Raw genomic sequence first — 25,618 nt, 5'->3', positions numbered from 1 at the left:
TGTCTCAGGCATTATTAATACCCTTTATACATATGACCCTAAAGCGGAAGAATATACTTAGAACTAGTCCTAAAAAGGTATATATTTTTACATAAGCATTCAGAGTTTTCTGACACTATAATGAATTTTTTATTAAACCTTAAGCTAGACATCTCATATTTCTATATGATTAAAAAACTTGAATCTTCAGCAGGGTATTAGTGTAGCTTAGTATGTCTAATAGTAGTCTCATTCTTCATGTTTATATGAGTTACTGTAAAAAAAACTTGTTCAGATAGACAGGAATGGGGAGACCAGTGATTAAAGGAAATCCATTTCCCATATTTTCATCTTTTAGGAAGCCCTCATATGGGCTACTCACTTGCTTGAAATGGTTTCAAGCTTGTCATTTTCTACTTTTAAAGTAGGGCTGCCCAGTGTAATTAGTAAGGTCCACAGTGAATTGATTTTCAAGGAATGCACGCTTCAGTCACTCCTAACCCACGTTGATCTTACAGATCCAGACTTATCTTTTTTCAGGGCCAGTCTTGAGGGTTAATAGTCACATGTATAGGTGACTGAGGGTTTTTAATTTGAATAGGAATTCTTTGTAGTTGTTGGGAAAAAATATTGGCAAAATTTCTCAGTATCATAATATATGTGACCAGCAGCTACAGATTTGAGACAAAGTTTATTTGACAAAGTTTATTTTATGACTCAGGACTGTTTGAAAATGATTATCCCAGAAACACTGGAATTTAATCAGAGACTGAGGAGACCACAGTGTGCAGTGGTGTAGTCATTTGGTCTTACCGATTCCTCTCATTGAGATCAAGATAGAGTGATAGATATGGGCACTACAGTCTTCCAAAATTGTCTTGAACAGTGTTTGAGTATTTCTTTTGGAATTTGAGTAACTTTTGATGTTTTTAAGAATTATTTTTAGCCAGGAATCTCTTCCCTCCCATAAGGGAAATAATGTCTCCCTTTTAATTACCTGTTCAATTATTATGGGGATGGCTGAGAAAATGTAAATTGACTGAACTTATCTCTATAAATGAGCTTTTTTGCGTCTAGAAAAGTAGTTGTTTATGCAAACATGGGTATTTTATGGTTCTGGGAGCCCACTAAGGACTTTATGATTATTTTTCACTTAGGCTCTGTGTTTGGAGTTGGGAATTGTATACTTATTACTGCTGTCGTGAAGGTATTAGCTAAGTTTCATTTCATCATAGTTTCTGTATTTCAGGCCATCTTGCAAAACAAATTATTTTGAAAGATAACAGTTTTAGGTAGTGATGGTTATCTTTTGAGAGCTATAAAATATAAGCTTATAGCTTATATTTTTTTAATATCCATTCATATCATTTTCTCTCCTCACTGTCTAAGAAAACCATTAGAAAATAACTCATGACAGACCTAGCAATTTGTCTTAAATTTGTAAAGGTTTCATAACCGATTAGATACAAAAACTTAAGATAGTTGACTGACTTAAAAAATACTTTCTCTTTTTCAGGTTAATAAAACTAGTTTGTTCTTTACCTGTTTCATGAAAATGATTTTTTCTTGATTTGGGAAATTCTGATTTTCTAGCTCTATACCATATTGTTACAGGGCATATGTCTAAAATGCTACATTGTCTGGTTGACAGTGTTTTTTAAGGGTTCTTTTTTTACTGTACTCTTACGTAGTCTTCCTCTCCTTCCAGTATACTATAAACATTTAATAAATGTATTATTCATTAATCAAAATGCTTTTAAAAAGTACAACAATCTGACACATTTATGCTTACTTTTCAAATCGCATTGAAATATTTGTTTTTTTTCCCCATTGAAATATCTTTATTTCCAGAATGTAATTTTCTATTTGCTAGAGCTTTTCTGTTTTCAGGGACGTATTCTGAGTGATTCTACTTAATTTGAGGAATTTTTGTATAGGATTAACTACCAGCTCTAATCTGCTTCTGATTTTTGGCAGCTAATGAATCCTTAGGCCCCTGTCTGGGTGTGGACTTGCATTGTTAAGGGTCTGCTCATTGATTTCTGTTGATTCAGCAGTTCTGTTGATAACAGCAGAACTGATATTGTAGAAATGAGTTGGAGCAGTCGTGACTATTAAAGAAAAAAGGGCAAGTACTTTTAGGATCTGCTGAGTAGTATAATGAAAGACTTGGAGCATGTTAGTCAAAGGATTGCTGGGCCATCATCGCCTGTTTCATATTCATCATATAGTCATGGAAATATCTTTTGAAAAGACTGATATAAAGGCCTGTTCTGCTACTGCTTTGTGAAATGGAAGATTGGAATTAGTTGCTTAAATGGAAAATGTTCTCTTGTTGCAGCCTCTTTGAAATGTGCTGCTAGTGGGAGCTGCAGCTTCCTCCTGCTGACTCTGAGCCCCAGGCTTCGGTTGAGATGGTCCTTTCAGAAATGTGGAGCTTAGTTCAAGCCTGGATTTCAGTTTGTAGCACCTGGCATCTGTGGCTAGAAAGTCCTATGAAGTGTAAGTGCTTTATTCTCTCCTTGTAAAGAATCCTTTTTCCTTTCTTCTTTCTGCAGCTTAACAGAGGGGAAAGCAGTGAGCAGTGTACTGTAGGGTCTACTGTGTCAGAATTTGGTTGCATTTTCTTAATGATTCAGTGATTAAAACAAGATTGCTTGTTGTTTGGATGCCAACAATTTTTAAACCCTCCTGGAATTCAAAATAAAGGGACAAATTATGACCTCTTAATATATAGTACTGGCAGTATCATCCTGGGTAATTTTTCACTGACCATTTACTTAGAAGATTGTGATATTCAAGTTTCCCAGGTTTCTTTAGAGGTCACTCATGTCTTTTATTCTTGTTCCTAAGAACAAATATTTGAAAAGAGAGGCACCATTGACCAGTAGGTGGGGCAGCATCAAGATAAACAAGGATGCTTGAAATGAGAAGACAGTTCTTTTTTCACTTTGGTTCCACTTGACACATTTACACAGGGAGCAGTATGGGAATTTTCTAAGACTGATTCTTCGTAGAATTGTCCTAGGAAATACATATAGCTACCATCTTAGTTTAGTTAAAAAACAAAAAAACTGTGATAACATAATGAGCATTAGAAGATGCAGATTTTATATTTGGTTTAGTTGCCTCAGATTACCTGCTTTTCTCTCTCTTTTTTTTTTTCCTATTTCAGAAATACTGGTAATATTTCAAAGTAGGGTCATTCTAGAAAAGATTCCCATTTAGGGAAGACTTTTTAAGTTTTCCTTTGCTGAGATTTTTCTGAGATTCTTAAATCTTCAGATTTTGGCTAGGAAAATATTGAGCTTCATTTCATTGCTAAAGCAAAATATATATTAAAAACAAAACAAAACCAAGGCTCGATACAAGAAAGGCAAGCAGAGTTCAACAAATGAGGACTCTGAATGAAAAACATCTCATCCTTTCAGGGCCCTTGTTTTCTTTATCTGTAAAGAACTGATTTGCTTGTTTTCTCTTGCTTTTTCACTTTCTAAACATTGTGGATTCTGTTCTTAACAGCTTACTCCCAATCCAGTAAGTATCCCAGCTACCTAGCAAAAGAATAGGCTGTGTTGGGGAAGTCAAAGAGGTGTTATATATTTATGAGATGATAGCATCGTGTCATTTTGCTTCATATTTAGTAATTTAATATGTGCGTGTGTGCTTTGTGTGCATTAATTTACGACCCTATGGACTATAGCCCGCCAGGCTCTTCTGACCATGGGATTTTTCAGGCAAGAATACTGAAGTGGGTTGCCATTTCCTATTCTAGGGGATCTTCTTGACCCAGGGATTGAAACTTGCATCTTCTGCATTGGCAGGAATTCTTTACCACTGAGCCACCTGGGAAGCCCCTGATTTAATATAGATTTCTTTATATTGCTCTATGGCTAGGGAATTTTTGAAAAATGCAGAAATAATTAAGGTTGTTCTTCCCTTTTGAAGAGCTTATAATCTGTGAGAAAAGATGAACAAAGGCCCAAATAATTACAATATAAAGTACTACAATTGAACTGTTGCAGTCAAGGGTACCTCAGTAGTAAGGAAAAAGGATTTCTCCTCCAGTATTTTTCTTTATCTCTGGCTCTCATGAGTTTGAATATGTTGTGTTTAGCATTTGTTTGTTTGGGAGAGTTGGGGGTAGAATCATTCCCTGTTGCCCTCATCTGCGGTAGAGTCTTCAGCACCTCCAGTGTCCAGTGTTCTCATTGGTGGGGCTTTCTCGGTGATTGTCATCCCCTGTGGCATTCACGCTCTGTCTTGCATCTGGTGGGTCTTGTGCAGGATAAATTTTTTTACCTTTCCTTCAGTGGTCGGAGACCTCTGTGGTGGTGTTATAGCTTAAGACCTTGTGCCCTGCTCTGTAGGGTGGAGGGCTTCTTCTGTTACCCTTAGTATAAAGCAGTGGGTCTTACTTACCCTGTGCCTTGGGGGGTGGGGTGTGTGACATGGTTTGCTGCCCCTCCCACACCGAATAAGACTTGTATTCAGTAGGGGAGAAGGGTCGAGTTAGAGCTTTTTGTGTCCTTTCTGCAGTCGTGGCTACTCCTGTCTTCTAGGATTGTACCACCAAAGAGGTTTTCTCTGGTCTCCTGCTCTACCCCTGTTCTTTCTCCTGAATATTTGGTGGAGTTGCGTGGATAAGAGCCTGTGGGTGGTGTGAATTCCCCCTGAGTCTCAGTGGTTTTATAGTCCATACTAGCCCACCCTCAGTCTTTATTAGTTGCTAATAATTTTAATTGAACTTTTATTACCTGGTTGTCTGGTGTTCCACATCTCTCTTCTTTGTCCTGCCACAGTTGAACCAACACTTGTCTTCTGTCTCCTTGGAGAGGTGTCTTTAATTTTTAGTTTACTTGCTTGTCCTGGGACCTGAGCTTCCTGATCATTTAAGAAAAGTTACTATGTCGTTTGATTTTATTTCTTAATGGAAATTCCAAATGTCTTAATTTCTTGAATATGTTAACCAGCTACTTAATTTTTCCCAACTATTTATTTTGAAAATTTATAACTTGAAAGAATTGTATTGTGAACACTGATTCGTAATAAGCTCTCTCCTCAAACTGTCTGTTCCCATTTGCTTTTTCTCTGTTTCTTTTTCTCCCTTTTGGAATCTTTCAGAAGTAAATTGCAGATTTTATAATGCTGTATCCCTAAACTTTTGCATATTGTTTGTAAGAACAAAGACATTCTACTAAACTAAAATCATTGTCACATTAAAGAAATTGAACATTGATCTACAATCACGTTATCAAATACATAATCCATATTCAGATTTCCCAGTTGTTTGACAGATTCCTTGCTTTTTAAACATTTTATTTTCCTTAATCCAGGATCCACTCAAGGATAATGCATTGCTTTTAGTTGTTACATCACTTTAATTTCCTGTTTTTTTTTTTAAATGATAGTGATATTAAAAAAGAAATTCAGGCCCATTTTATCTTTGTTCTTAATATGACCCACTCACTATTTTGTCTCATTATTTTCTCATGATAGTGTTTAGCTTAAGCAGTTTTTGGAAGAATCCTGTGTGAATGAAAAATTGTTGTTTTCAGCAGTGCAAGTGAATCACATTAACTCACTTAAAATCTGTTTGTCCCGTTACTGGTGATACTAAATTTTATCATTTTGATTGAGACATCACAGTTATTTTAGTTCTCATTTGATAATTCCGTTATCTAGATGTTATTTTCTATTGTCTGTTTCTACCCCCACCCCCTCTTTTGCTTTTAATTGATAAATACTGGATATATTATTTATGAAAAGTTGCGCTAATCAGTGATATTTTTCTCCTGAGGTAATTTCTTTTGTTTCTAACAGGATTTTATCATAGGACCAGATTCCTTAGTCTAAAAAGCCCTTAGATTTTGATAGGGATTGCATTGAATCTTCCCTGTAGCTCAGATGGTAAAGAATCTGCCTATAGTGCAGGAGACTTGGGTTTGATCCCTGGGTCAGGAAGATCCTCTGGAGAAGGGAATGGCAATCCAGTCCAGTATTCTCTGTCCTCCGTCCTGGACAGAGGAGCCTGGAGGGCTAAAGTTTGTGGGGTTGCAGAGAGTCAGACACGACTGAGCGACTAACACAGCTACTGCTGCATTGAATCTGTAGGGAACTTTGGCTAGTTTTAACAACTGTAGAAGTCTGATCCTTGAACTTAGGATATCTTTATTTATTAGTGTCTTCTTTAATTTCTTTCGCAAGTATTTTGTAGTTTTCAGTGTAACAACTTGCTTTATTGCCGAATTTTTTGTTCTTTTTGGAAACTCTTGTATATGTGGTTGTTTTCTTAATTTCCTCTGCAGCTTATTTATTGTTAGTATTAAAAACAACTGATTTAGGGGTGTTGACTTTGTATTTTGCAGCTTTGCTGAATTTCTTTATTATTTTTAATAGGTTTGTGGGGAATCTTGAGTATTGTCTACATAAAAAAATCATGTCATATGTTAGCAATGATCATTTTACCTCTTGTTGTCCAATTGGAATGCCTTTTGTTTCTTTTACTTGCCTAATAGCTCTGGCTAAGAACTTCCAAGTACTGTGCTGAATACAAGTGGGCATCTCTTTTTTTTGTCCCTGAGTTTTTTAAAGTTTTTCTTAAGAGTTTTGAAAAGTTTTCAGTCTTTGAACATCAAAATGATGTTCATTGTGGGTTTTTTATATGTAGTCTTTATTATGTTGTGACAGTTTCCTTCTTTAATATACTGTTGAATTCGGTTTGCTACTATTTTTTTTCTTTTTTTGCATCAGTATTCCTAAGGGGTATTATTGATTTGTAAGGGTTTTTTTTTTTTCTCCTTGTATTATCTTTGTCTGGCTTTGGTATCAGGGTAATGGTGGCCTCATAGAATGAATTGGGAAATGTTTCCTCTCTTTTTCAGTTTTCGGAGTGAATTTGAGAAGGATTGGTGTTAATTCTTCTTTAAATATTTGGTAGAATTCACCAATAAAGTCATCTGGCTTTTCTGTGTTGGAAAGTTTAGATTACTGATTCAGTCTGGTCACTAATTATAGTAATATAGTCTATATAGATTTTCTTGTTTCTTCTTGATTCAGTCTTGGTACATTGTATATTTCTAGGAGTTTGTCCATTTCATCTGGATTATCCAGCTTGTTAGTGTACAGTTCATAGTATTTCTTATAATCTTTTTTATTCCTGTAAAATTAGTAGTAATGTCTTCGTTTCATTTCTTTTTTCTTAGTTAAAATCTTGCTAAAGTTCTTCCCAGGTGGCTCAGACAGTAAAAAATTCACCTGTAATGCAGGAGACCTGGGTTTGATCCCTTGGTCAGAATGATCCCCTGGAGAAGGGAATGGCTACCCACTCCAATATTCTTGCCTGGAAAATTCCATGGACAGAGGAGCCTGGCAGACTATAGTCCATGGGGTTGCAATGAGTTGGACATGACTGAGTGACTAACTCTTTCAAAGGTTTGTCAATTTTGTTAATCTTTTTCAAGAATCAAATCGTGGGTTTTCTATGTTCTATTTTATTTGTCTTTGTTCTAATATTTATTATTTCCTTCCCTGTTCTAGCTTTGGGCTTAGTTTTTTCTTTTTCCTTTTTTTCTAGTTCCTTAAGATATAAAATTAGGTTGTTGATTTGAGATATATTATTTTCATTTAAGTATATATGTATAGATAGCTATGAATTTCCCTTTTAGCACCGTTTTCACTCCATCTTGGATGTAAGTTTTGGTATGTTGTATTTCCATTTTCATTTGTCAAGATGTCTTTTTAATTTCCCTTCTTTGACCCATTGGTAGTTTAATAATTGATATTTAGTTTTTTCATATTTCTGAATGTTCCAGTTTTCCTTTTGTTAATGTCCAGTTTCATTTCGTTTTGCTTTATTTATTTGGTTGTGTGGCGTTTTGGTTGCCACACCTGGGATCTTTGTTGCGTTGTGCACACCTCTCACTGTGGCACGAGGGCTCGCAGCTGCAGCTTGCTGGCTCTAGAGCGCACACTCAGTAGTTGCAGTGTGCAGGCTTCGTTGCCTGGCAGCATGTAGCATCTTCCCAGACCAGGGATCAAACCTGTATCCCCTGCATTGGCAGATGAATTCTTAAACACTGGACCATCAAGGAAGTTCCCTTTTTACATTTATTAAGACTACTTTTGTGGCCTTACATTTGGTTTATCCTGGAGAAATTTTAGCCTTTTTGAGGTACATTTCCTGTTTCCTGTACTGACCCCAATGGAAAATCTGGACTATTTACCAGTCCTCTTCCTTAGTGAGCTCTGAATTACACTTTTTATCTCCCCATTCTTGTGAGATTCCCCAAAACTCTTCAGCTTCTTATGCCTCTTGTCTTCTATTTCAAATACATAAATGCCTTGAGGGGAGAGATAGAGCCAAATATTAGGCTGAACTTTCCTTTTCTTGTCTCTGGAATCTGTAGCTCATGTTCTAGATGATTGGGTAGTTCTGATGTCTTCAGACTAGTTCTTTTGATATTTAATTCATTTTTTTCTATTTGTTTTTGGCTGGAAAATTAATGTAAAGCCAGCTAGTATGGTAAAACCAATGTTGAGATACTTGATTAGTGCTGTGAACGTTATAGCTTCAGATTGTTAAGGGAGCATGTAATGCATGAAACTAACTCCTATATATTAAAAAGCTTCACTATGCTTTCCAAAAACAATGTTATTTAAATTTTTACAAAAGGGATTTTATGATAACATCTGCATCTTCATTTTTTAAACCTTGGGGATACCTTATATTAGGGCTGCAAATTCATATTTATTCTTAAAGACAGTTCCAAAGGACATGTTAAATAATATTCAAATATCATCAACGGTGCTTGAAAAATAAATCTTTGCATCCGTACACCCAAGTTAACAGTTCTGCAGAGGAAAGCTATTTTGTTTTGTTTTGTCTTTTGGTTCTGCCCTTCATTTTTGAGATCTCTGTTTTTAAGGAGATAAGGGTATTTGTCAGAAATACAGATAATATTTATATAGAAATACAGATAAATATTAATAAAAATGATATGATTGATGTTTTTTGCTAGTTTCTGCCATTCAGATTAAAGCACTACATGACACTGCACCATCAATGCACTTTTCCACAAGGGTTCTAACCTGGTGGGTTGACAAATTTCACTAGAGAGAAAGACTTCATACTAGTTTAATTTAATAAGCAGTACTGAGTTTTGTTCTATTTCTTAAACACAGATGTAGGAAAACCACACAAAGCAAATATATAACTTGTTGAATTAAGGTAGATGTTTTGAGTGGCTTTTAATCTTTCTCTCCCTGTTCTGTAGAAGAATCTGGATCATTTGACCTTTTGAGTTTCCCTACAATCTTGATTTTGTTTATTACGTGGTTAGGATGCAGTTCTACTTTCCTGTGTATTTCCTACAGATTGCCACCTGGATCCTGAGGCTTAATGAGATGCAGGTTTGTTCCTCTGTCCTTGTGGTGATCTGCTCTTTCATCAGGAAGCACATAATGTCTGATTGTCTTCATGATCTACTACTGTGAAATAAATTATCCTGAACTCCCAAGACTTTGTGACTTAAAAACCATTTCATTGTATCTCATACCATTGTAGGTCATGAATGTGAGGAAATTCAAGCAGGGCTCTGTGAATGATTGTGCTCCATGAGGCTCCATTTGGTGGATGGACTCTTCTGCAGGCTCTGAGATGACTTCAGTTACATGCTTGACACTCTGGTGGCAGTGGCTGGAAGACTTGACTTAGTTGGGCTTCATTTGCATTCCATGTAGTCTCAGGCCTCTTTCCATTGTCTCTCTAGCAGAGTAGTCTCAGTTTTCTTAGTAGTAAATGTTAAAGAATTTAAGGGCTTCCCTTGTGGCTCAACTGGTAAAGAATCTGCCTGCAATGCAGGAGACCTGGGTTTGATCCCTGGGTTGGTGAAGATCCCCTGGAGAAGGGAAAGGCTACCCACCCCAGTATTCTGGCCTGGAGAATTCCATGGATTATATAATCCATGGGGTTACAAAGAGTCGGACACAACTGGGTGACTTTCACTTCAAAGAATTTAAAACCACCACAGTAACCAATGAATATTTTGGGGAGATAGTTTGTTGTATTTTATCATTTATCCATGAATCTTGCTTATTGCAGTTATTTCTGAGGTGTTCTAATGGTGGTGATTTTCTATTCTCCTCCTTTTATTAACTAGCATTCTTCTGTTAAAAAAAAAAAAGATGTCTTATATCCTGCAAATAACCTCTCCTCATTTATTTAGTTGTTACTCACATCAGTACGTGCTCATGGATTTTGTTTTATTTTTGAATTATCCAATAGTATCGTAATTTGTTACTCCCAGGTTTTGTAGTTTAGGCCATTGAGAGCTTTTTCGGTTGGAACCTTTGTCCTTTAGTTTTTAAAATATTTTTCTGGCCTACTTTCCTTGTAGTGATGCTATTCTGCTCATTGTTGTCCCCGCCCCCTCTCACCTCCCCTCCCCTCCATTGCTATGTATATGGCATTTGAACTCAGTGCACTGTTTCTTTTTTGTGAAATTAGTTGCTGTTTTTTTTTAACTTTTAGAAGGAGGCATAGCTAAGGGGGTAGTATTTCCAGCTTCATAGAGCTTCCTTTTCTGTTGTTTTCAGATAGTATTTACAGATATGGTGGTTTGATTTCTAAGATTTCCTAGCTTTGTTCCTTTCTCCTTTTTCCCCTTTGTCTCTGTTGTACTTGTTCTGTATAATATTCTTTTCACAGCGGTTTCTCCTCATTTGGGGTCTTGCCCTGACATCAGTTTCCAGAATTGATAGAGGCTAGACTGTTCCATCTCAGACCTTACCTAGGCCTGTTTTACTCATTTGCTTTTGGATTGGGCAAAACCTTTTCTGTTTTCAGCTGCAGTCTTCAGATGGCTTCTCTGTTTTCTAGTGACTGCCTGTTGACACTTAGGGTGTTCTCTCCTCTTAGATCCACTGGATACCTTGTAGTTTCTCTCTGCTTCTGTTTTTACTAAGGTTGAAACAGGTCTTACAGATGTCACTGGCATGTCCCCATCCACTTATGTTTTGGGGTTCTTGGAGATAAGTAGATAATACGTAGTTTTGTTGTAAATGTCTATAGTGTTTTGGTTTTGCTCTTTAATTGCTCTTGTTTTCATGAGGGCACTTATGGTTATTCTAAGGCTTGCTATTGGCTATTTTTTTAAATGTCAGTTTGAGCAAGATATATTTTGATGGCATGTTAAATTATAGATATTCTCATGTTACTGGTTAGATAATGAATGGCTAAAAACTCTGTGACTGGGAAGATTTTTTGTGACATGGTGGGGATAAAAAATACAAAAAATTAATAGATAAATTTTATCAAGAAGGAAGTTAATGTTTCATGCTTGGTTTTCATCAACTTATTACTTGATTAAAGCTAAGTTTTTTGTCATTAAACATTGTGAGTTTTAGAGTCTCTTTTCAGTTTACTTTGGGAACTTATATAAGCCATTTCTTTGACTTTCCATTTATCTTTGGGAAGATGTTGAAGAATCGTTGTGTATTACTTGTGAAGTGCTGTCTTCATAAGAAATTAAGTAGATAAATCTATGTGATCACTCTTTATAGTTGGCTCTGTTATTGAATTGAGATTGAAAAAAAATTTCAGTCTGTTATTGTCAGCCCATTTTAGCCTGCTCCCATGTAGAGGCTGTTTGGTATAGTTTATCAATTGTTAATTAGTTGCCTACTTTATACTGAATGAGTTTGTTCCCAGAGTATCTTTCAAAATAAAACTTTTTTAAGTCTTACAAGTTTTTATAACTTGTAAAGAGACCAAATTTACAGAGACCAATTCTGTGCTTTCATTCTATTTAGTATTTCCATAGATGCTCCTGTGAAAATGATTTTAGTAGCATATATAGCACTTCGGCAGACATAAAAACATAAGAAAATTAAGTATGTTAGATAGTTTTTCTGCTGTTTTGGTCAGCAACTAAAGATTGAAATGTAGGCCTATTTAAATATGAAATACCAATATATTCTCCTATTTATGGCTATATTAAGAGAGCTTCCAAATACAATTCTCAGAGTGAACAAAAGCTTACTTATTTTAAATGGATAAGAGAAGAAATATCCAACTTATGGATTAGCATTGGGAACTATATAATGACATTTTAGTTTTATTAGAAACTTTGAGACATTTTTCTTTATACTCTCCCCCTCTACGCAATTAATAATTATAATCAGTAAAGCTTAGATCTCTTTATTTAATTGATAACTTTCATGCCTTCCTAGAATCAGAAGATTTTAGGTAGTACTTTTGTTGAGCTCGGCCTATGAAAATACGCAGTAGTTTGAAGTTTTGACTGAATTGGTTGGTAATTTATCTTTGAGATTTTTTTCTTTCATTATACTTTGGTCTAAATAAGTTTGTATGTGTATTGAGGTTGTGTGGCATTAAGGTAGTTCAAAAAAGTAGTTTTTATGACTTTTTTTTTTTTTGTCGCTTTTAGGTTCATGCATGGGAGATTTCAGACCAGTTGTTACAGATCCGGCAAGATGTAGAATCATGCTATTTTGCTGCACAGACCATGAAAATGAAGATTCAGACCTCATTTTATGAGCTCCCCACAGACTCTCATGCCTCTTTACGGGACTCATTACTAACTCATATCCAGAACTTGAAAGATTTGTCACCTGTTATTGTAACGCAGGTAAATCCTATGCTTCTCATTAGGAAAATTTGTAAGGCCATTTGGATTTATCAAGTTAATTTTGATTAGCAGTGCTAGGCCATGAGAAGTGATGTTAACTTTTAAAGACTCATTGCTGTATTCTTAGAAGTGAATATAATGTGAAAAATTTAAATCTTTGTATTTATCTTAGAATTCATTTGGTATCAGACTAACTTAAATAACAAAATTGAGGGAGGTGTTTAGGTTTTCACAGTCACGTTATGTGGGCGTGTGTGTGTGCATACACACATACACTCTTATTACTTTGTAGATGATAAAGTACTGTTCTGGGTCAGAGGTCTACATAGTTGCCTTTTTAAAAAATCCTTTCTGGACTGATTAGCTGTTAAAAAGTCTCATGAATTAAATGATAAACTAGAGCTTCTGGTCTTTCCACCTTAGATAGGGAAATACAAAGGAAAAGTGGACGACACTTCAGTGAATACATACTCATATGTGTTCTCTGCCTGGCATAGAAATGCTCTTGAAGAGGAAAGAGGTTTTTACATAGGCTTCAAGATAAGAAATGAAAGGAGAAGGGATATGGCACTCTATTACTGAGTGAGTCAAAGGGCTGACTGTCAGTAGCTTTGGGTTTTTGACAAAGTATATTTTATAAGTCCATGAAGTTCTATGGTATTGCCAAATAAAAGTAAGTATTGTTATAGTCTGAGGACTATCTACAGTTTGTGCTTTCTGACTTCTTCTTGTTATATTTTAATTTGGTTTTTCATTTTTAAAGGTTAAATTTTAAATCCCAGCAATTTGTAGTTAGCCCAGAAGAATTTACATGATACATAGTTGGGGTAAGAATAATTGTGGTATCGCAGTCTAAGTTGTCATTGTTTGGAAGAAATTTAATTTCTTTGCTTTCCAGTTAATATTGTTAGTAACTCTATTTCTGTTCATCTGTCTATTCATTTATTTAATCTCCCTTTTTACTCAGCTGGCTTTAGCAATAGCAGACCTTGCCCTACAGATGCCTTCCTGGAAGGGATGTGTACAGACATTGGTGGAAAAGTAAGTAACTTGTTTTGACTAATTACCGTTAACCTACACAGAGAAATTTGTTAGCAAAAGCTGGACATTTGGATCATTTCCCCCAACTTTCCAGTATTCTTGCCAGGATAATCCCCTGGACAAAGGAACTGGTGGGCTATAGTCCATGGGGTCGCAAAAGGTCCGACATGACTGAAGCGACTGAGCATGCCCAAACTTTTGGCGTAGAATTATTTATTATTAACCTTTGTTAGAGTATAAGAAAATCATTTAAAATTTAAATACTACAGAAGTATGTCATGTGGGACGTTAAAGACTCATATAGTTTACACACACACACTCTTCTTGAATTAACTATAACAAAACCTTTCGTTGTCTTGTGGATTACTCCCACTAACTGTCATATCAATGGTTTTTATAAAAATATAGTCAGAATGTTTATTCTTACTAATTGAGATTCATTTCATGTCTATAAAAAGGACAGTATTATTTTTAGATATATGGAGCTTGCTGCTTTGAATAAAGCATTTCCTCATGATCTTGGCAGGATAATCTTGATATTTGCTTGCATTTTGGCATTTGGCTAGGAAATTATTTTTAAACAAAGTGGATGTCATTTTTACTACAACTACAGTGTGTCATTAAAACCTTTATGGAGATAGTTTATTTTTTGTTTTAAGAAACTTTTTATTGATAATATTATGCATGCTCCTTGAAAAAATTCTAGCAGTATGGACGCTTTCAAAGTAAAAAGCAAATACTTTTGTCTCTTCCTATTCATATATTTTATAAGTAACCACTATTAGTGACTGACTGTATAGCCCGCTAGACTTCCCTTTAAGCATTTTAAAATAAAGAGGTGCATATATGTATTAATATGCATAAACATGTATTTTCTTCAGTTATATGTAATAATATGTTTCATATACTTTTTTCACTCAGTTGTGGACATCTTATATCCACATAGATGTTATGACATAGATACTCATTATAATGTCTATATATTCTCCATTGTATGATATCTGTAACCTTTTTTATCCTAATATGAAGGACCTTTACATTTTCCCAGTATTTTTGCTATTATTAAAAAAAAATACTTGTGCATATATATCTCCATGTGTGTGTGAGATTTTTCTGAAAGATAAATTTCTGAAAGTGGAATTGCTGGGTCATAGATTATTATGCAAGTTGAAAATTTGATTTCTAGAAGTCTTTCTAAAAGAGTGTATTGGATTTTTCTCCCCTTTAACTATAGTGAGAATTCTACTTTGTTGTCATGGGTTATTCTGATGGCTGTTTTTATCTTATGTGATTGTGTATTTTTGGGCTCTAAATAACTTAGAGCTCTCCTCTTTCCTTACCTAGATATAGCAGTGATGTGACTTCTCTGCCTTTTCTGCTGGAGATCCTTACAGTGTTACCTGAAGAAGTACATAGTCGCTCCTTACGAATTGGAGCTAATCGGCGCACAGAAATTATAGAAGATTTGGCCTTCTATTCTAGTACAGTAGTATCTCTCTTGGTATGTTTGAAATCCTGAGTTGTTGCCTGTGTGCAAAAAGCTTTGGTGGTTATTTTGTAATCAGTAGCACTATTGTAAAGTAGCTTTCTTAGCAATATTTGGCAATTTTAATACTATGTCATTTATATAACACTTTACAGTTAAAAAATACTTTCAGAAACTATACTTTCTGAGCTTCTAAATGATGCTGTCAGAGTGGTATTATCTCCATTTTATGAATGAGAAACAGGTTTTAGAATTACACAACTGCTGATCAGAATTTGAACTCCGGTCTTCTGATTACATATCCCTTCTTCTCCTCCTTCCTGCTACCAGCTGTACTGTAGGCTCTTGAGTAAGGACTATGCTCCAGGAACTGCATATAAATTTACTTAAGGAAAGGATCCTCTCTAAGGGATAAATTGAGAGTTTTTGATAGGGTGGTGGTACAGAACTTTACTTGACCTTTGAATAATATCACAATTATTGAGTATACTGTTCTTTAATAAAAAAGAGTTAAATGTACTTGCATCCTTTTTGATTAGGTGGAAATTTTAATGTCCTCGACGTGGGTAGGTAAATTTATGGTCCATGGGCTGTTTGTAGATGAATTTTTACTGGGATACAGTCATGCCCGTTCAGTTACACGTGGTCTGTGGCCATAATTTTGGGCTAACACAGCAGAATTGAGGAGTTTTCACATGGTCTACAAAGCCTAAAATGTTTACTATCTGACCCTTCTGTGGGAAAATTTTGCTGATTCCCGAACTAATAAATGGTATTAAATTGATTATTTAGCCCATATACCATTTTTAGGTCTTGTGTCCAGGTCAATTTTCGCGACAATGTGGTTATAGTAGATTATTTTTCAGGAATGTATTTCAGTACTTCAGCAGCATAGAACTTTTCATTTGAAAAACAAAGTTTTGTTTAAAATTGTGTTCATTAGAAGTTCATGGGAAAATTACTTTTTAAAGTTAAATATGTTTTCAATTAACCATTTATTTTAAAGAAATCATGTAATAGAAAATTAGAAAATATAGATCATCAAGTTACATTGAAACCATCTATCATGCTGTTAATCCTTTAGTATGTATCCTCTGTGAACATGTATGCAGATTTTGAAAACCCAAATGAGAATATGCTTTACTCACCCTTCTGGAGCCTGCTTTTCCAGTCCTCCAGCTTCATCTTTCCATTTCAGTAAACTTTTATATCATCTAATAAATACCTAAACCGTATTCACATTTCCTGAGTTGGTCCTAACATATTATTTGTAGCATTTTTTCATATCAATAACTAGTTTAGAACCATGCCTTGTATTGAGTTGTTATGATCACAGTCCCTCTTCTTCCTTTTTTCAAAATAACACTGATTTGTTGAGACTGGACTAGTTATTTTATAAAGAATCTTCTTACCTCCTGGATTGTCTTTGTCTTTGTGTCATTTAGTTTGTTTTTCTGTTCTCTGTGATTCCTCTAATTGGAAGTTATATCAAAAGCCCTACTCAGTAGGAATTCCTCAAGAGAATTAAGCCTTAAATGCCCTAAGGCATTATAGTTTCTCCTATATACCATTCATAGGATGATTGAGAAAATAGACACTCAAAGCATTTTCTGCAGGACTTAATTCTTTCCCAGGAACCTGGTAAGAAAGACTGAAAGATTTTGATGGGTTAGTTTTAAAAGGTTAAATATTTTTTAGCTAGAAAACAACTTAGATATTTCATGCTGCAGTTTATCAGAAGATACACTGTTTGGTTGACCTTCTGTTAGTGATGCTATGCTAGGATTGACTAGATTAGAATGATAGTTTGATTCTTCTATTTATAAAGTTTGTTTCTCCCCTTACAATATAATGCAGTTTGTATGAATGTTAAATTCTAAGTTTATAATCCTTGCCTTAATAATTTCATCATGGTTTGCAAAATAAAGTTTTGCTAATTCTTTCTTTCTACATGTATAATAACATTCTTCTGAGTTCCCAGACAGGCAGGATGAAATCTTTAATTTTTAATTATTCTGTTTTTTATATAAGGATTTTGTTTTAAAGATGACTTAAATGTTACTTTTTCCCCTTGACTTTATGGTGTGTTATGGGCCCATGGGTTTTATTGATTCAGGGTCTTTGCTTAAGTTATTCTTTTGATGCTTTAAATGTTATGGCTTTGGCCACTGGAGTAGATCTTTATTTCCTCACAGAAAAAGATAACTAGTATTCATCTAGTTACTGCTTTGCCCCAGATCTAGAACCCTTGGTTCCTTTTGGTATCAGTTTGGGTCCAGTCAGGAGAGAGAAACCACCTATTAATTTATCGGGACTGTTCAATGTAAAGAATGTTTAACTAAAATAGGCATCTGTAGTAACGAGGGATTGTCTAGTAAGAGGTAAAGAGAGCTCTAAAGAATATAGAAATAAAACAGATACAAGGAGCAGTCATTAAGGTCAAGGCTAAGATAGAGTTTCTAGGGAAGGAAGAGTTCACCCCTCTCCCAGGACTGAGATTCAAACCCTGTTGGTGATGGTTTGGTCATGGTAAAGAAGTCACTGTGGTGCTGCATGCCACTGAAAATCTCTCCTCTCAAACTTGCTAGAAATCTGCTTTCCAGGAAGTCCAAGAAAGTTGTTAGGGAAGGTATCTCACCAGAGGCACTCTGCAACAAAATCAGCTGGGTGCGGGAATGCCAGAGGAGGCTACTGGCCACTGTTCACTGCAGGCACTGGAGAAGCTCAGTGCACTGAATCTGTTGCTAAAGAAGAGAGTCCATTCCTCAGGAGCCAGGAGCAGCTTGCTGAAAAACTGTTGGTGAAGATGAGAGTTGGTGCTGGAGAAAGTGCTGGCCGATGTACTGCAAGAGCTGGACACCAGAGAAGCTATGAGTCTGGGGCTGAAGCAGCTGCGTGTTCTTAGGAGGCTGCTTAGTGAGCATACTAGAATCAGGAAGCAAAACCCTTTTCGTTCTGCACTTTCTCTCTAGTGACCTTCTAACAAAAAGTTAGTGCCAACTGGCACAGGACAAAAATATTTAAAGGGCCCAGATCCATTTTCACAGAGTAGTTCTGAAAGGGTGAATTTGGAACTGAGAGGCAGTAGCTCTACAGCTGGCCAGTCTTGCCTTTTAACTTAGCTCCCATAGGTGCTCTTTTACACACACTTAATCACCAGTGCATGGTGTAACACGCAGACAGAAAGTATGGAGCTACTGCAGTCCTCACTTATATTGATTACAAGGCTGTAATTGGTATATATGGCTTTTTTCTTCCACAACTCATTTCATGTTTTCTCTGCTGCTATAGGTTGAATATTTGTGTGTGCCCCTGCCTCGAAATTCATATGTTGAAAACGAATCCCCAAGGTGATGGTATTGGAGATGTGGCCTTTCGGAGGTGATTAGGTCATGACAGTGGAGCCCTCATGAATGGGATTAGTGCCCATATAAAAGAGACCCCAGACAGCTCCCTTCCCGTTTATGCCATGTGAAGACACAGTAAAAAGACAATTGTTTATGAAACAAGGAGCAGGTCCTCAGCAGAGACTGGTACCTTGATCTTGGACTTCCAGTCTCCAGAACTGTAAGAAAGATTTCTATTGTTTATAAGCCACCTATTCTGTATTATTCTGTTAATAGCAGCCTGAATGGACTAAGACACCTGCCCTGACCAGAAACTTAGCTGCCTGGGAGTCTGAGCCCTCAATCATCCTGCCTTGTGGATTTCTATAGTTTTCCATTAACCTTTTGGGCTTGGAAGTAACAAAGAGACTCCTTAGAAAATCCTCTTGGTTCCAGACCTAGAACTCCTTGCTTTGGTTATATAGAAGCAATACAGTATTTCACTGGTAATTGTGATTCATCACTCTAGTCATCTGTGAAATAACTCCTTTTCCTATTGGTTCAGTGGCATAAGAATCTCCCATTGTCCAGGTGGTAGTCTTAAGTTCCAGTTCACTGGAGTTTTTTTTATTTTTGAGTTTCCTGGTGGAAGCATACCTTCTTTGGGACCCAGATCTCCAAACTAAGAGCTCAGAGTTGCCCATTACTGTACTTCCTTTACTCTGATATGAGTTTCTTGATTTGATATGATACCATCCTGGTTAGATGTGGTATTTGCATCTATGAATGATAACGCTGACAGAAGCATTACAAACAGGGAAGACAGTGCTATATCCAGAATTTGGATCTATTCCTATGAGGACAAATCTCTGCTTCCTCTGTGATAGAAGCCAATATAATCAGTGAACCTGATCCCCATGGGAATTGGTGCCACTAGGGACTCAGTGTTCATCTCTGCTGTTGACAGACACTCATCAGTAGTGTTTGCCTGTTAAGCCTTGGTGAAGTGGAAATCCATGTTAATATATGTTTAGCCTCCATCCCTTCCACTCTGGCCACTTTGTTTATGAACCTATTGAGCAAGCACTGGGTGGCTAGGGAGAGAGGCTGACAGTGTTAGAGTTTGTTATTTTGTCTATCTGTCATTGGGAAATTCCATTATAGTGATGCTCTGGTGGGTATTCACATGGGGCAGAAATCTGTGCCCATTTATATGTCATTCATATACCTCTTTCTCAGACTTGCTTGTCACCAGTCTTCCAATCTTGTTTCTGCCAAATCCTTGATCATCCATCTAAATGATTGACACGGGTCCATGAATAAGTGGCGATCCGAATTTCTGGTCATCTCACTGCAGACATGGTGAACAACTATACATACTGCTTGAAGTTATGGCCACTAGGAGGGTTTTCCTTCAGCACTGGCCTTCACTGTGGCCCCAGAGTGGGCCTGTAATGCTGTAGCTGTCTGCCTTCAGGTGGTACCAGCATTTGCAGATCCATCTGTAATCCAGGCTTGGATGTTTTCCAGTTGTAAGGAACATCCCAGGAGGCCACAGGCATGGACTGAAGGGGATGAATCAGTGCAAGACTAAGTGGTGTTAGAGAATCTGAGCCACCTGTACTCATGTAACATTTTTGTAGCTTCCAAATCTTCCTATACCGAATCTCTTTATATCATTTTCATCTGATGACAAATCTCTGTTATGCATGCCCAATCTTAAGGCTAGGTAGTTCAGACAATACTTAGTTCATGGTGGGAAGCTCAGGCCACATGATCACCTGATGTCCTATGGATAGGCCTGTCCATGTCTTATAGCAATCCAGAAGCTGATTTTCAAAGACAAATAGCTGCAGAAGAGTGCATAGATTTGTTCCAGAATTCTAGACACTTGCACTATGATGATCCTATTGGTACTTCCCAGAGACTTCATACACTCACTAAATGAAGATTCTCAAGGAAGTATACTTGTGTCAATGTTTGGCTCAATCTAGTGTTATAGTCCAGCCTTCCTCAGTCTAACACCTTTCTGCATATTTCCTAGGTTTCTTCAGACACATATAAGCAAAGTTTCACAGTTTTCTTGGTGTATAAGTTATTTCCTCCTGTTCCCCTAGAACATTCTGAGATTTGACCCTAGTTTATGAGTGTTATTGGGGATGTTTGTGGAAGGTGTTGAAGAGATTGGGCATCTTCTTTCAAGGCCTCTGTCTCAGATGGGGTTATTACAGGGCTTTGAAGCTGAGGAAGGCTTGTCTCAGACACTTGAAGGCAGAGGCTACTTCTATTGGTAAGGGAGACTCAAAGTGACTTGGATTACCAGTTTCATTAGGGTCCAACCGGATGTCCCCATTCCAAACTTCAGAAGTCCACTGTTTACCAGTCAGTTTCAGAACTTTGACATGAGAAACTTGGTAGGACTGTAAATTCAACTGTTGTTTGTAATTCAGCAAGCCACACAATTAAATTTTGGATATGAGTTTGAGCAATATAATAAGAGCTTCATTTAGAGCTGTTGTGGAAGTTTCCTAGTTCTCAGACTGTGACTTCAGCTGGGTTAACAGACTCAAGCTTGTAATTTTGTAAGCACTCAAATGACTAAAAAAAATTCAGCAGCCACTATAGTCCTTATAGTCATTATTACTGCCATGATGATCAAGTGCATTTAGCTACTTGGACTTGATTTAGCACTTCATCATAATTGATGACAGGTGATATCATCATGATATCTGAAAAATATTGATATATCCTTGTGGGACTTAATAAGGTCTATAAGTCTCTCGGGTCTTTTGTCATGTTTTAGAACTTAGAGGATGAAATTAGTCCACAATTACCAGGAAAAATATGTACTTGGCTGTGATAGCAGATACTAAAGACTTCTTAGAACTTTTTTCATTTAGTTCCCCCATGTTCTCTTTAATGTTTTATTCTATCTTTTTATCTTGTCAGTATTACACTTTGTGGTCCATTCAAATGGACTTACTCCTGAACATTGTATTGAACTTTAAAATTTTTTAAAATATTATTCTTCTTGCTCTTTAACTGAGTCTGGACTCTAATATTTTTCTCCCTTCATTTATTCTCCATTTTGTTAATTCAAGATCATTTATTATTTGTTTTTATTCAGTTACTAAGTCCTGTCTGACTCTTTGCAAACCCATGGACCAGAGCACACCAGGCCCCTCTGTCCTCCCCTCTTTCCTGGAGTTTGCTCAAATTCATGTCCATTGAGTCAGTGATGCTGTCTAACCTGTCTCATCCTCTGCTGCCCCTTTCTCTTTTAGCCTCAACCTCTCCCAGCATCAGGGTCTTTTCCAGTGAGTTGGCTCTTCACATCAGGAAGCCAAAGTATTGGAGCTTCAGCTTCAGTTCTTCCAGTGAATGAATATTCAGGGTTGATTTCCTTTAGGATTGACTGGTTTGGTCTTCTTGCAGTCAAAGGGACACTCGAGAGTCTTCCAGCACAATTTGAAAGCATCAATTCTTTGACACACAGCCTTTTTTATGGTCCAGCTTTCACATCCATACATGACTACCAGAAAAACCATAGCTTTGACTGTACATGGACCGTTGTTGGAAAAGTGATGTCTCTGCTTTTTTAATACACTGTCTAGGTTTGTCATGGCTTTCCTTCCAAGGAGCAAGCATCTTTTAATTTCCTGGTGGTAGTTACCATCTGCAGTGATTTTGAGGCCCAAGAAAATAGAATCTGTCACTGTTTCCACTTTATCCCCTTAGGTTTCCCATGAAGTGATGGGTCATAATCACAGAAAACTAGTTGATCTGATCACATGGACCACAGCCCTGTCTAACTCAATGAAACTAAGCCATGCTGTGTGGGGCCACCCAGGACGGCCGGGTCATGGTGGAGGGGTCTGACAGAATGTGGTTCACTGGAGAAGGGAACAGCAAACCACTTCAGTATACTTGCCTTGAGAACCCCATGAGGGGTTCTCATCAAAAGGCAAAATGATAGGATACTGAATGAGGAATTCCCCAGGTCGGTAGGTGCCCAGTATGCTACTGGAGATCAATGGAGAAATAACTCCAGAAAGAATGAAGGGATGGAGCCAAAGCAAAACAAATACCCAGTTGTGGATGTGACGCTGGGAGGGATTGGGGTCAGGAGGAGACGGGGACGACAGAGAATGAGATGGCTGGATGGCATCACCAACTCGATGGACATGAGTTTGAGTGAACTCTCAGAGTTGGTGATGGACAGGGAGGCCTGGTGTGCTGTGATTCATGGGGTCGCAAATAGTCGGACACAACTGAGCGACTGAACTGAACTGATGGGACCAGAAGCCATGATCTTAATGTTTTGAATGTTGAGTTTCAAGCCAGCTTTTTCACTCTCCTGTTTCACCCTCTTTAAGAGGCTCTTTAGTTCCTCTTCACTTTCTGCCATTAGGGTGGTATCATCTGCATATCTGGGGTTGTTGCTATTTCTCCTAGCAGTCTTGATTCCAGCTTGTGACTCATCCAGCCCAGCATGTCAAGTGATGTACTCTGCATATAAGTTAAATAAGCAGTGTGACAATATATAGCCTTGTCATACTCCTTTCCCAATTTTGAACCAGTCAGTTGTTCAGTGTCCAGTTCCAACTGTTGCTTCTTGACCCACATACAGGTTTCTCAGGAGACAGGTAATGTAGTGGAACTCCCATCTCTTTCAGTTTTCCACAGTTCATTGTGATCCACAGAGTCAAAGGCTTTAGCATAATCCATAAAGCAGAAATAGATGTTTTTCTGGAACTCCCTTGCTTTCTCAATGATCCAGTGGATGTTGGCAGTTTGATTTACCTTTTCTAAACCCACCTTGTACATCTGGAAGTTCTTGGTTCCTGTACTGCTGAAGCCTGTCTTGAAAGATTTTGACATAATCTTGCTAGCATGTGAAATGAGTGCAATTGTACAATAGTTTGAACATTCTTTGGCATTGCCCTTCTTTGGGATTGGGATGAAAACTGACCTTCTCTAGTTCTATGGCCACTGCTGAGTTTTCCAAATTTGCTGACGTTGTGAGTACAACACTTTTTTTAACAGGATCATCTTTTAGGATTTTTAATAGCTCATCTAGAATTCCATCACCTCCACTAGGTTTGTTTGTTGTAATCCTTCCTAAGGCCCACATGACTTCACATTCCAGGATATCTGGCTGTAGGTGAGTGACCACACTATCATGGTTATTTGGGTCATTAAGTCCTTTTTTGTATAGTTCTTCTGTGTATTCTTGCCATGAATACACATGAAATGTTCCCTCGATATCTTCAATTTTCTTGAAGAAATATCTAGTCTTTCCCATTCTGTTGTTTTCTTCTATTTCTTTGCATCGTTCATTTAAGAAGGCCTTCTTATCTCTCCTTGCTTTTCTCTGGAACTCTGCATTCAGTTGGGTATATCTTTCCCTTTCTCCCTTGCCTTTGGCTTCTCTTCTTCCTCAGCTATTTGTGGAGCCTCCTCTGACAACTGCTTTGCCTTCTTGCATTTCTTTTTCTTTGGGGTGGTTTTGGTCACTGCCTCCTGTACAATGTTATGAACCTCCATCCATAGTTCTTCAAGCACTCTACCTACCAGATCTAAAACTTGAATCTATTCATCACCTCCACTGTATAATATAAGGGGATTTGATTTAGGTAATACCTGAATAGCCTAGAGGTTTTCTCTACTTCCTTCAGTTTAAGCCTAAATTTTTCAATAAGCAGCTCATGATCTCAACCACAGTCAGCTTTTTAGGTATTGTTTTCCTGACTGTATAGAATGTCTCCATCTTTGACTGCAAAGAACATAATCAATCTGATTTCAGTATTGACCATCTGGTAATGTCCATGTGTAGAGTCATCTCTTGGGTTGTTGGAAAAGGGTGTTCTATAACCAGCATATTCTCTTGATAAAACTCTGTTAGCCTTTGTTCTGTTTCATTTTGTACTCCAAGGAGAAACTTGCCCACTACTCTGGGTATCTCTTGACTTCTTCCTTTTGCATTGCAATCCCCTGTGATGAAAAGTACATCTTTGTGTGTGTGTTTGTGTGCTGGGAGATGTTGTAGGTCTTCAGCAAATAAGTTAACTTCTCCGTTAATGGTTGGGGCATAGACTTGGATTACTCTGATGTTGAATGATTTGCCTTGGAAACAAACTGAGACAATCAAACAATCACACTATTGTTTTTAAGATTGTACCCAGATACTGCGTTTTGGACTCTTTGTTACTGTGAGGGTTACTCTATTTCTTCTAACAGATTCTTGTCCACAGTAATAGATATGATGGTCATATGAATTAAATTCTCTCATTTGAGTCCCTTTTAGTTCACTGATTTCTAAGATGTCGATGTTCACTCTTGCCATCTCCTGCTTGACTGTGTCCAATTTACCTTGATTCATGGACCTAACATTCCAGGTTCCTGTGCAATATTGTTCTTTATAGCATCGAACTTTACTTTCCTCACCAGACACATCTACAATTGAGTGTTTGCTTTGGCCCAGCCAGTTCAGTCTTCCTGGAGCTATTAGTAGTTGTCCGTCCATCTTGAGTGGTGCTGTATGGCATGGCTTATAGTTCCATTGAGTTATGCAAACCCCTTTGCCATGACAAGGCTGTGAAACATGAAGGGGCTGAGATGATGAGTGCTAAAGACAGTTCTCTTGATAAGATTATATTAATACGGAAGTGGAATCTAAGAAATGTTGTTTCTGAAACATGTATCTTTGAACCAGTCTCTACCTCTGTGTAGCTCAGCTTCTCAGGTTAGAAAGTGGAGATAGTAAAGATAATAAATGAATTAAGAGCAATGAGGCAGTGTCTGGCAAGTAAAAAGCACTTTTAACTGTTGACTGTTGCTGTCTTTCTCAGTATCATATCTATAAAGTGATTGTAAAAATATTTCATTTTTTAACAATGTTGTAAATGTAAAAATTGGTATTATTTGTATAATTTTTTTCTTTTCAGATGACTTGTGTAGAAAAAGCAGGAACAGATGAGAAAATGCTTATGAAGGTCTTTCGCTGTTTGGGAAGTTGGTTTAACTTAGGAGTTTTGGACAGTAACTTCATGGCTAACAATAAATTACTAGCACTCCTTTTTGAGGTTTTGGTAAGTAATGGCTTCATTTATGAAATGGCTTTTGTTTATTTCTGG

The 25,618-nt window shown here is 37.0% G+C and overlaps 1 protein-coding gene across 1 annotated transcript in view; it reads left to right on the top strand.

Annotated features, from left to right (window-relative positions):
* Positions 1 to 25,618, top strand: part of TNPO3 (transportin 3) — a 79,247-nt gene that overhangs the window by 12,693 nt on the left and 40,936 nt on the right. The window contains 4 exon segments of the mRNA XM_055421238.2: positions 12,429 to 12,629; positions 13,597 to 13,670; positions 15,015 to 15,171; positions 25,430 to 25,573. Coding sequence (XP_055277213.2) covers positions 12,429 to 12,629; positions 13,597 to 13,670; positions 15,015 to 15,171; positions 25,430 to 25,573 — 576 coding nt within the window.

The sequence above is a fragment of the Moschus berezovskii genome, chromosome 3 (genome assembly GCF_049115385.1).
Source record: "Moschus berezovskii isolate FMDL1 chromosome 3, NW_MosBer_1.0, whole genome shotgun sequence".
NCBI lineage: Eukaryota > Metazoa > Chordata > Mammalia > Artiodactyla > Moschidae > Moschus > Moschus berezovskii.
This window is presented reverse-complemented; position numbering and strand designations above follow the sequence as displayed.